This window comes from Pleurodeles waltl, chromosome 3_1 (genome assembly GCF_031143425.1).
Source record: "Pleurodeles waltl isolate 20211129_DDA chromosome 3_1, aPleWal1.hap1.20221129, whole genome shotgun sequence".
NCBI classification, from domain to species: domain Eukaryota; kingdom Metazoa; phylum Chordata; class Amphibia; order Caudata; family Salamandridae; genus Pleurodeles; species Pleurodeles waltl.
Window position 1 is genome coordinate 1,282,524,878 of NC_090440.1, and position 12,705 is coordinate 1,282,537,582.

Here is a 12,705-nt window from a genome sequence, read left to right on the forward strand (position 1 = left end):
TGCAAGGGTTGGCCACATGGGAAACCCTACAGCTTAACCACTGTTACCTGTTGGACATGCAACTGGAGCTTGACTGCTCACAGACACTGGGTGAAGAATCTGAAAATTGAGCCTGTATTGCCTTTAGCAGTGTACAGCTGGGTCTGTCTATCCATGGGTGACATTAGGTGCTGTGCCTTGTCGAAGGCCAGGCCCTGCAGCTAATCTCTGATGCCTTTGGATTTCTGAAACTCTATAGGTCTGATGAAGAGCTTCAGGACTACATAACAGTACAAACAATAGTGAAAATGATTAAATTGATAAATCACTCTGTCAGCTGGCCCTCAATCTTATACCTGTCCATGCCTGAGAGAATTTCTGAATAGTGGGCATTACAGTTATGCCCCCTTTATAGATGGATTCTGTGGAATGGTTGGATTCCTCATTCTCGGAAAGAAGTCATAATTAAACCACCGCTTAAAAAAGGTAAGAGTTGACCCAGAAAGTTAGTTGTTTGTCATTTTTAATGGAAATTGCTTAGAAAATTGTCACTAAGTTTTCCTTAAGGTAGTAAAATGCTTGGTCTTCGGAAAAAAGTCTTGTTATGTTTAGAACAGGTGAACTTTAAAGTTGAGGAATTTCCCCCAGGCATATAATCAATTATTTGCTTTTTACACAATGTCAATTGTGGTAGGGTGGAGGGCCTAGATTAAAGGCAATTTATTTTATAGTTTCTCAGATGGAAACAACCTGAAGCAAGTCTTTTTAGTGCCCCCTACTGTATTTTGTTCATTTTCAGCTGATTTACGTGCCTCATTAATGTAATCTCCTTTTCCCCAAATTTTGTAAACTCTCATTTGAGCTCTTATCTTGGATCTTGCTTTGTGAAATAAAAATCCAGTAGGACTTGAGAAGAGGCTTGTTTTTTTTGTTTAAGGGATTTTGTGGCATTAACAAACTTAAGACTAAATGCAGCTAAAACAAAATAGATTTGCTAGAGGGCAATTTAAGCCCGACGATTATATCACTCTGGTCCCAAGTAGATTTGGATCACTCTGCAGCTCTCTGTGGCAGGGAGGGTGGCACTGGCAAAAAGGGTAATGCTACCCCATTTCCTAAATTATTTTGTGAACCTGCTGCTCATGATACCACCTCGTATATTTCGAATGTTGAACTCCTTGCTGACTGATTTCATACGGGGGAAAGGTCACTGCTGAATCAGTCTGATGAAACTACAGTTACCTCTCGACGTGGGTGTCCTAGTCAATGCCTACTGTATAGCGAGCCAACTCTAATGTTTATCCTACTGGCTAGTTGGCCATTGTATGAAAGAGATAAATTGTACAGTTGAAATGTTGAAGAAAGGCTTCGTACGCCGCTTGCTATGTCCTGGGCCCCCAAAATTACCCGCTGGTTCTACCTTGCGGCTGCGTACTGTGTTAACTGTGAAACTGGCTACGCAATACACATCCTCATAGACCCCATACGCGCCCAATATACCACTGTGTGGACTTCTTACTCCCTCAGGCCCTATCACGGCGGCTATGCTACAAGTTTGGTAACAGCAAGGACCCCTTACACTGGAAGACCTGTTTGAGGATGGCATGCTAATGCCGCACTCAGAATTTGTGCAAGCACATCGCCTGCCTGAAACCCTTTTTGACCCAAGCTAAAATATTGACCTGTGTATGCAACTTTTGGGTGCCGTAGGGTAACACACGAAGCCCTTCAGGTTTTTCAAACGATGGGACACCGTAGGCATCTTATTAGATGGCTGTACTGAGGGTTCCGTGCACATCTCAACACGTCTCTGGATCCTCTCAGCAGCTGATATAGGAAGAGACATTATTCCTTAAGGAATGGACCTTCCTACTACAATATGCTAAAAAAAAAAAAAAAAAGTAGCCTGCAACTCTACCTTCAAAGTGATATCATTTTACCTTTTTCATTGTGCGTACCTCACTCTACACACTTAATATGAATACCCCACAACAACTGCCCAGTGTCCTCGGTGTCATACTATTCTCCACATGATCTGGATGTGTCCGTCCCCCTCTCCGTACTGGTGTGCAATAGGAGCATCATTAACAGAGACCACAGGGGTAACTGTGGAACTGACACCCGCTTATTTTCTCTTGGGCCTATACCCTAGAACACAAGGCTCTACAGTAACTTCACGCTTGATGGACCTGGCTATGCTCTTGGCGAAGCGTCAGCTGACACAGCGCTGAAAGTCTCCCCATGCCCCATCCATTCTGTTATGGAGGGAGGAAGTTCTGCGCTGGAGCCAGGCTGAAAGTCTGGCTCTCAGGTGGGAAGAATACAGAGTACTGAGACGGCAACTGATAACATTGGAGTTGGCTACACTGGTGGAAACGTTAGACACAAAATGAGACATAAGGGTTAACACACTGAGACTAGCAGTGTCCCCAAAGAGAAGTTGTGGGCTAGGGAGGAGTTGGAATCCTCGGTTTTAGACACCTTCCAACCCAGGAAGCCTTCATCCTCCCCCCACTTCCCTTTTTCTCCACACTAACAAGCAGGTAACACGCAAATGATGTCATTATCACCAAGAAGACCACACGTGCAGGCCCCTACCTTATACGTGAACGCTTTCCGGGAGGCCAAATGGTACTTGCGACCCACATGGCTTTACTCAAATAATTGACAGAAGCGGGTTGGGAGTGTGGGAGTATGCCGGATGGTTTTGATGTTTTTTTTTTAGCAATGTTACATTTGACATATCCAACAGTCCAATGCTTGGACTGCTTGTCTCCACTACAGTTATACATGCCGATCTACCTGATATATACAATGTTTGTCAAACCGTAATAAAATTAAAAGCAAATAAAGTCTGTTAAAAAAAAAAAAAGCAGCTAAAACAAGAAATCTATTTTCACAAGAAAATTGATTAATTTGGTTGTTAGCAGCTTTGAAACTTGGGATAGTGAAAGAATATAAATATAGGCCAATATCTCTAACACCTTTGCAGTATTATGTAAAATGTATCAGCATTTTTGTTTAGTGTTCTTTTAAAAGCAATTGCAAGTTTATTATACCCATGGCACTATATTGTTGTGAAATTTTAAGATGGGGTCATCGATCAAAGAGATTTACTAAGGTATAGACAGGTGGAAGGGATCGGGGGGAGGGGAATACTTTTTCCTTTCAAGAGTCACAATGGTACAAGCTATTTGTCTGGAAATTAGGCTGTTTTTATAGGATTTGACCACTAAGAGTTGAGCCCTTAATTTTCTTCAAATTTCAAGGAGCATTTTCAGATAAAGGTTTCAAAGATTTGTTTGCAGTATAACCTGGATGCTTTTACCACATAAAATAATACATTTTTTCATTTGATATGTCTGATAACATTAGGTCTATAAGAAAAAACAAAATAAAAAAATGTGATTGTTTGGAAATCTTAAATGTGGAAAGCTCTTACTTGAAATACAAGTCATTGATTGTTTTAACTCATGACCATCTGAATGCTTCTAGTACTCTACTCTAGCTCTCCACAGATCACCGAACAAATGCCATTCTCAGATTGAATGGGTGTGACTCTATGGTGGCAAATGGAGGATATGCCAGTTATTGAGGACGACAAATATAATTATTTTAACAATTTGTTTAAAACTTGGACTCCTATTTTATTAGAATGTGGAGATTTATTTAAAGGTGCATTGATTGTTTTTACCGCCATTGTTTTTAAAATACTATTGTTTAACCTGTCCTGGATGTAAGTGAATATTTTGATGTGAATTATGCAATAGAGAATTTTATTTGAGCAGTGGAAATGTTTTTCTAATACGTTTTTGATATATTTGCTTATTAAGGGCTTACTGTATGAAATAAATATAAATAAAATGGGATTTTTACTGAAAAAAAAAGCTAAAGGTTCAGTGACACAAAACACACACCATAACTTCTACTTTTTGCTCTTGGAAAACATTTCTTTATTCCCATAGCTTCCCAAAGGAGTGCTGTGAGAGCGGAGGGGACACTGTTTCATGTGTATTTTCCATTGCATAACTTAACTGAAGAATCTAAGTGGTTTTGTGTTCACTGAACCATAACAAACCCATATTTCATTTCAGTGAATTCCAAATGTTTTAATTATGTACAGCGTCAAGCGGCAAATTCTGTGCATGATCATGAGTTGGCCAGATGGCCTTCGGCCAGGCCACATCCCGCATGTTGCTAACTACTGCTGCCCATGGCCACAAGAAGCAAGGGTTGGCCTTTGGCCAGGCCCTGTACCTTCCTTCCTATGAGCAGTCATTCACAGTTCACACTATCTTAAGCCTTACACTAAAGTGGTTAGTTGCACGTTCTAACCTTTGTGCGGACCCAGCCAACCATCCCCCAGCAGGAGGACAACCCCAGCTATGTGCATAACCTTCAGGGAGTGTTGACTGCAGAACCTGGCTTGAGGCCAAGTCCTGCCTCCAACAACTCAGGACTACCGGGCATGCCCCTTGTATTTTTTCAATGTTTTTTGTTTTGCTCCATGGCCCCAAGTAAGGCTTATCTGATAGCACTCTGGCAGGTGGTGCTGATAAGCTCTGCCTCTGTGTCATCTGTGGTCCGGAAGGCATGTGTGCGGTGCTCTTCAGGTCAGAGCAGATCTGGAGAGAACTATATCATGTCAATTTTTGACTGACTTTTTGTCCAACCTTTTTTCTGGACTTTATCTCCGTGTCGTAGGATTTCCTCAAAAAAGCAGTGGGGATTAAGCCCTGTGACAACCCCCACCCCCCACCTTATGGTTTACCATTGGTGCTTGGAGTCAGACCATGACTCCCAAGATTAGTGAGGACTGCTGCTGCATGTATCCCAAGGTGCTTATAGAGTGCTCTTTAAAGCTCCTAGTCACCCAAATCTGTTTGCTTCCAGAACGCTCCAGGCCCCAGTCGCGAGGAAGGTCCTGAGCCCATTCATGAAGTCATTCCAGGTGCTCGTGATCGCATTTGAAGCATATTGGATAAGTTCCATGGGAAATCCAAAAAAATCAACGAAGTTGAAACACTTTGCTTTCAATGCATATGTCCAAAACTTGGGACTAGGCAAGGGAACGACATCACTCTAGCTCTGAGTCAGCTCCTGCCTTCCTGAGTTTCCTGGAGCCAGAGCTACCCGCCCCCCTCTGAACATTTTACGAAGCCATGCATCTCATTTTTGGTGGACTGACACCTCTGGAGCACCTGTGAGCCCTATGAGATCTGCAGGTGCCTCTGCTGAATTTTTGTCAGCTGGTCTGACCCTCAGTGGCAGTCAAGATGAACGTCTTATTGATACTTTAGTCTGGAGTCATCCCCACAGAACCTCTGCTCCCCTTAAAACAAAAATTCCTCACTGACGTTGAGTTCAGGCCCTGGGCCAAGGCCTGCACAGGGCACCTGTTGACAGGAAAGTTGATGGCCGCCGATCACCCCACTCTTGGAGACCCAGCTTCCCTCACACAGCATCCCACCTTAGAGTCTGGTTGTCCGGGCCTCCATCTCCAAGGTCACCCTAGGCACATTCTGTACCACACCATTGTATAAGAAATCCAAGAACCTGGACACTTTAGGCAAGAGGATGTTCTTTCACCAGCCTTGTACTGGGGAGATGAGCACTGCATGGCTTTTAGGCTGATACAGCCACACAGTTTGCTGTCTATGGTCTTGGAAAAGGCCCAACCTTTATTGTCAAAGGCTTTTGCAGGTGGCAGACGCATTTAAAGTTCACCATTCACTGAGGACTGGATATGACCAACTCGCTAGGCAGAGCGATTACGTCATGGGTGGTACTCAGATGCCATGCCTAGCTGAGATCTACTGTCTTTTTGGGTTATGTCCAAGCATCCATTCTGGACATGCTTATTTGAGACAAGTCGGATTCAGCGCTGGAGGGCTTTAAGGACTGCCAAGCCACTGCCTGGTCCCTGGGCCTATCCTTGTCCAGACGTCCATCCCATTCTGCCTTTAGCCCTTTTCGTGGTTCCGGTAGGGGCTTCCATTCGCATTCATTCACACTCCTTCCTGCCCAGCAACCAAGGCCACCTTACCCCCCAATCCTAATGCGGCTGTGGATGTGGTTCCCACAAGCCTTGTGAAACACACCCCTAGAGATTCACCCAGCCCTCCTCCTTTCCAGCAGTCTCAAAATGCCTTTACTTTGCCGACGTATGATTATGGGCACCCTTCTGGCAGCAGGATCCATCATCTCCTCCCCTGCTAGCAGTCCATACCATTGGACAAGTGGGTACTACAAAATGTTTAGCAAGGTTACTCCATACCATTTGCTAGAAACCCCACTGCAGATTCCACCATCCTCAGACTAACTGACGTAGGACCACTTCTCCCTGCTCAGTCAGAACGTTCAGGCTGTCCTGGACAAAGAAGCCATCAAGAGTGCCAGCATCAGAGGTAGGTTGTTGTTTGTAGTCCCACTAATTTCTGGTGGCCAATAAGGACAGAGGCCTTCACCCTATTTTAGACCTAGACCCTCTCAATTTCTTCCTGAAGGAGAAATTCAAGATGTCCATGTTAGCTCAGACCCTGTATGATCCAGACCCAGGATGGAAGTGCTGGACTTTTAGGATGCTTATTTTCATATTCCGGTCTTGCCTGCTAACGTGTTACCTGTGGTTCATGGTGGGCAGTGAGCATTACCAGTTCGCTGTGCTCCCCTTTGGCCTTACCAGTGCTCTTCATATGTTCAACAATGTGGTGACAGTGGTTGCACCACCCCTGCAGAGTGATCAGGGGTTCCTGACCCCCTCCCCCTTTGTGGATATTGGCTGTTAAAGGCTGGCTTGCCCATAGTAGTTGTCTCCCACCTCCAGACTAGAGCGGACCTCCTGAATTCACTAAGGTTCGTTCACTATAAATGTGCCAAAGTCACACATTACTCCCTCTCAGATGCTCCCTTTCATCAAAGCTGTCCTGTATCTAGTTCAGTTTTGGGCCTATCCTACGGAATGGCGATTCCAGGATATTACGGCTGTGATTCTGATGTTTCAGCCTCTATCCAGGATTTCTGTGAGAATTACTCTGAGGCTGCTGGGTCTCATAGGATCCTGTATCATGCTGGTAACACATGCCTGTTAGCATATGCAGGCTCCGCATTGGGACCTGAAGTCCCAGTGGGCACAGCATCAGGGGAATGGACCTGGGCCAGATATCGAAGGAAAATGCAAAAGACAGCAGTGGTGGCTGATGAACCACAGTGACAAACCCTTCTCACTTTCCTAACCATAGCTGACTGTAGTGACTGATGAGTTAGTCTTGGGCTGGGTTGGCCATTTACTGGTATAGGCACCCTTCAAGACTTTGCACAGTTCTCCTTTTTGTTTGTTGTCCATATAAACAGCCTTACCAGTGGCCATTACATTTGCCAGGAGTGTTAGCGAACTGTATGCACGTTCTATGCACCCTCCTTGCACAACTTTCTACTCTGACAAATTGGTGTTGGGAGCACAGCCCTCTTTCCTACTGAAAGTGGTAACACCTTTTCACTTATGCCAGACCATCACCCTGCCAACCTTGTTTGCTCCACCCCACCCTTAGAAAGAGAAGAGACTCCACTTCTTGGATCCCCCCAAAAAACGTTGTTATTCTACATTGATCATAGCAGAGTGTTCCGGGTGGATGGTCAACTTTTAGTTGGGTTTATTGCGGCAGAGAAATGGAGCAATTGATTGTGCCCTTCATTAAACTCTGCTATGCATTGGCAAAAAGGCAATCCCATGAGGACTTGTGTGCTCATTCCATCAGAACTAAGGTGCTGCAACAACTGCATTAGCTTGTGGAGTCCCTGTCCTGGACATCTGTCAAGCTGCAACATGGGCATTCCTGCACATGTTTACCAAGCACTACTTCCTGGGCAGTCTGGTCCTTTGTAACAGGTACTTTGCCCATTCGGTCCTCCAGGACTTCTTGGAATAGTTATTGCTTGGATATCTATTCTGAGATAAGGAATGTGTGGTTAGAAGGGTAAGGAATGTGTGGTTAGAATTCTCTATTAGATAAACAAGTTATTTACATTTGGTAATGCCCTATCTGGTAGAGCCTCTATCTAGCAACTGATTCCTTACCAATGCTCTCATCCTCCCACCTCTGCAAACTGATTCCTCTACACTGGTACATCAGCAACCTTGGTGGCTCAGCGCTTCGGGTGTGGAAAGGTCGCAATAAGTAACTGATGTTAGTGCTCTGCGGTGCCGCCTGTGTAGGCACCGCTTATTACTTACGTCGTGGACACTGCTGATGCGGAGCGAAATGCCACCTACCGGCATGCAGAGGTACTGCTCAAAAAGTTACTGGATCAAATCTGAGGCCTGGGGGATATTCTAAGGTAAGGAATCTGCAGCTAAAATGTCTTTAACAGATAAGGCTTTACCAAAGGTAATCAGCTTGTTCTTTGGTTTCACAATAATGTTTGTTTTTGTTTTTTTTGGAAACTTCTTTATTTCTCATCCCTAAAGTAAAGAGTTGTACTGAGCAATGACATCAGTTACAATGTGTTTTGATATTGTGTATCTGACTTGAAGATTTTGATGATTCTTTTAGTTTTGTTTGCTGAATTATAGCTTATAACTGTTTTTGTCAGTCATATATATTTCTAATAAAATTCTAAATATCTGTTGGTCTAGTCCTCCTACCACCAGAACAATGGAGACGTAATAAAATACATGTGTTCTTCGACACGCAGTGACCACTTTATCTCTTAATTTCTTTCCAGAAGTATCTTTATGGGTGGAGTTGCTCAAAACAGCCCAGATACAGCCAGAAGGCTAGAGATTCCAGAATTACGAGAACTACCAAAACCACTCTCCACCTCTACTGCTATTTTACCGTAAGTTCTTAGCCAGAAACAGTGTGAATAATAAGAATGCAGAGATCAACTTCCATTCGAGCCACGTTTAGAGTTATAGAATGAACATGAAGGCCATGATTGTGAGTTTGTTAGAATTCAATTGCTTTTTATCGTACCAGATACATACTGATAATCATGGGGTGCGTTATTTATTGGGTGTGATAAATGTAATCTTTTACAACTTTCTGGGGAATACCATGCAGATTTTGGTGGTTATTGCACAGAAATCCACAATGTATGGGAAATACTGTACAATTTTATGCTATTAAATTCTGCATATTTGACCTGCTAAAATTTCACAAGTTGGTGGAATGAGCACGCAAGCACTCTGAATCTGTATTGAGAGGATCTCCATTATTCTAAAGTTGGAAGTTAAACTTTTCTTATTGTTTATTTTCCAAAGGCTCTAAACCACACGTAAGCCTACTTTTAAACATGTACTTCTAGTTGGCTAATAATGCAGGTTTTAGCACCCTTCCAATTCATTGCAGTCCGTTTGGGAAACAATATCACATTAATAAATGTACATTCTGATGGATACTTACAACTTTATTTTCCTCTGCCTTTGAATTTCCAAAGGCACACCACGGGATCCGGAAACTTTTGAAATAGTGCCAACAGACGGTACCATTGGCCTCTTTCATGACCCAGTCCCTCCTACTGACATGACGATACAGGGCTGCATATAGGTGTTACCCCTGTGCATGGATGTCCAGTCCTCTTTTTCCATGTCCTTCACGTGGATCTGGAGCTCTTTTCCTACTGTGTTTAGTGCTTTTTTTTTAGCCTTTTTGTTTCAGCAAATTACTTCGGCAGTGCGCAGGGATGCTGGCCTCAACGATGACAGGTTTCAGAACTTCATTGTACTTACTCAAACAAGTTTTGATTACAAGTTTACACAATGTCTGCTATGTTGCCTCTGAACCAAACATTACTCTAAGTGACAAATGATCCCTGATGCATCCAAAGCACATCAGAGACCGGGTAGTCAAGATCATACCACAATCCAGATCACAAGGCTGATTCCTCTTCAGATCTCCCTTGTCAGGGAAGTAAAAGGGAAAATCGAAGGAGATGTCAGAAGAAACACAAAGTGCAAGAATGACTCTTCGAATTTCAGGCACTCTCGAAAGAAGTCACAAGTTCAGGAAACCAGAATCCATGCATCCAGTGGCCAAAGGTGTGCAGATGTGTCACTAATTCCCCCAAGCCATTGTTGACTCCACAGAAAATGGATGTCATGCTGCAGATTTGAAAATTCAGACTGGTTCTCTCTGGTTGCTCCTTCTGGCTCCATATACCTGTTGGGGCCCGCAGGGAAATTTCCACAGGAAGACCCTTACCTGATATTGGCTAACCCTTTAAGACAGTCAGCCTTCTCTGCCTCTGGCACCAGGCCAGGCATTTATTCCTCTAACACAGATCTCACCAGTTACTCTTCTCTTAGATCTGCTCCAACAGCTCTGATTCTTACAGATTCAAATCTATCTGCGGCTAGAGGTCACCCTCAGGCACTTTTTACCATAAGCAAAGTGCAACAATAGGGAAAGAAAGAATATCTCCAGCATCTGTGCTTCTGCAGCATAACTTCCAAAGGATGGATGCTATTTTTGGATCAAACTTTGATTCTATACTGTACCATCTGGCAGTGCAGCCTGATGATGAAAAGAGGAGGTTTTACTCTCCCCACATCACATTGATGCTGAACCTCAAAAATACCAGTGGCTTCGAGACTTGCCTGAGTGTGCTCTAGATTATCTTTAAGGGCCCAAATGGAAGAAAGTGCATCATTTACAGTGGTGGTTTGTGGTGCATCAGAAGTGTTGTAGCTGTCACTCCCCACTTAAAAGACTAAGGCTAATCTCTTGACTGTGATTTTGCAACTATCAACCTTCCACTTCAAAGGTTCTATTGCCATATAAAGAGGCTTTGCCACACCCAGTTATGGCAGCTTTGCCAAAACCATTTTCTGCTCCAACCAAGAATAGTAGCATTGGTAAGCAGCATGAACTAGCACCAAGAGATCCTGAGTTTGTAATGCAGCGTCCTGCTTTGGAGAGTCTTGTGGCACAAGGTGCCGCTTGTAATGTCAATCCTATCTCTTTTTCTTCTTCATCTGACAGGGAATCAAAAAGAAATGAAGTGATGGACAAGGAATTTTTCTTTGGGTGGCCATGTGCTTATTGAATTACATCTCTCCTCTTGGGGAACACTACAGCCATGCCCTCTTGGATGTGGCACGTGAGGTTTTGCCATGTTAACTAAGGACATGTATCATGGTTTTACACAAACTGTCTAAGTGGGACACGATGAAGCCAAATTGATCCTCATTCAGGTCTGGGACCCATTGGCTCTTGTACTACTGGTACTAGTATGATTAGTAAGTGTTGGAAAGTTCCCACTTATTGGCATGGTTACCCCCACTTTTTGCCTGGCAGTCTGCTTAGATTGCTTTCACTGGGATCCTGCTAACCAGCACTCCGGTGATCGTGCTCTCCTCCAAATTTAGTTCCTTTACTTCTTGCACCCAAAAATTAGCATACTGGTGTACCCCGGTAAGTCCCTAGTATATGGTACTTGGGTAACCAGGCATTGGTACACTAGCGGTCCCCCATGGGCTGCAGGTATTATCCACCCAAGGGAGCCCATTCAAACTGTCTCTGCAGGCCTGCAATTTGCAGCCTGTGTGAAAATGTACATGCACCCTTTCACCACAGGTCACTACACCAGATCACTATAAGTCACCCCTATATTAGGCCCTTCCAGCCCTAAGGGCAGGGTGCCCGTCCCTGTGTGTGGGCACCTCTGCTTGAGCAGAGGTGCCCCTACGAACTCCAGTTCCAATTCCCTAGAATGCATAAGGGCAGGGAAGCCATTTTAGCTCTGTACTGACCACTGGTCACCACTTGTGGTCCAGCTACATAATGGCAACTCTGAACCTGAGCATGTTTGGTATCAAAACATGTCGGAATCATACAACAATACTGATTCCAGTATTGGTGACATGATTCCATGCACTCTTGGGGTCCCTTAGAGGATCCCTCAGTTCTGCTGGTCATCCAGGGTCTGCGTGCAGCACATGCTGCTGCAGCCCTTCAGACACGATTCTGCCCTCCTGCTTCTTGAACAGCAGGGGACAGCAGAACAAAGGATTTCCTGTAGGAGAGGGGTGCAACCTCCTCTCCATTGGAAATAGGTGTTAAAGGGCTGCCCATGCCACCGGGTTGCTTTGAAGGGCAAAATTGGTGCCCTCCGTGCATAATCTGTTTTGCACCAGTCCAGGGACCCCTGGTCCCTGCTCTGGCATGAAACCAACAAAGAGAAGGGGAGTGTTAACTCCCCTGTCCAGCACCACCCTCAGGGTGGTGGCCAGAGCTCCCCCAGGAGGCCACTTGATTCTGCCATTTTGAAAACAAGATGTGCAGAGACCTCTGGGAGCATCTGGCTCGGTAGGCCAGGTTGGTGACGTCAGAGACCCTTCCTGTTAGGTGGTCACTCTCAAGAGTGCTCAACCCCCCTTTTGGGGTTATTTAGGGACTCCCTTGAGGGTATGTCCCCAGATTTGTTGTACAAGATTCCATCAGGACTCCTCTGCAAAGACCTTTTCTGCTCATGGCCTCTGAAACCACTGCTGGGCACCGCATGAACCAAACAATACTGTAACACCTGAGAAGACTTCTCTTTGTAACATTGTTTCTGCAGCTCCTGTCAGCAATCTGCAACATTTCCACAGCTGTGCATCCTGTAGGGTCGGCAAGACTTCAGCTGCACCAAGAAGCAAGAATGAATCTCCCTTGGAGTCACTCCCTCACATCGGCAGGCACCGAAGGCAACGATGCCCGGCTGGGGGGGAACCTTCTGTCCTCT

General features: G+C 44.6%; 1 protein-coding gene across 2 annotated transcripts in view; it reads left to right on the plus strand.

Annotated features, from left to right (window-relative positions):
• Positions 1-12,705, plus strand: part of EPB41L5 (erythrocyte membrane protein band 4.1 like 5) — an 873,454-nt gene that overhangs the window by 736,933 nt on the left and 123,816 nt on the right. For both annotated transcript variants that reach the window (XM_069224616.1, XM_069224615.1), the window contains exon 21: positions 8,704-8,817. In XM_069224616.1, coding sequence (XP_069080717.1) covers positions 8,704-8,817 — 114 coding nt within the window. The remainder of the gene's footprint in view (positions 1-8,703; positions 8,818-12,705) is intronic.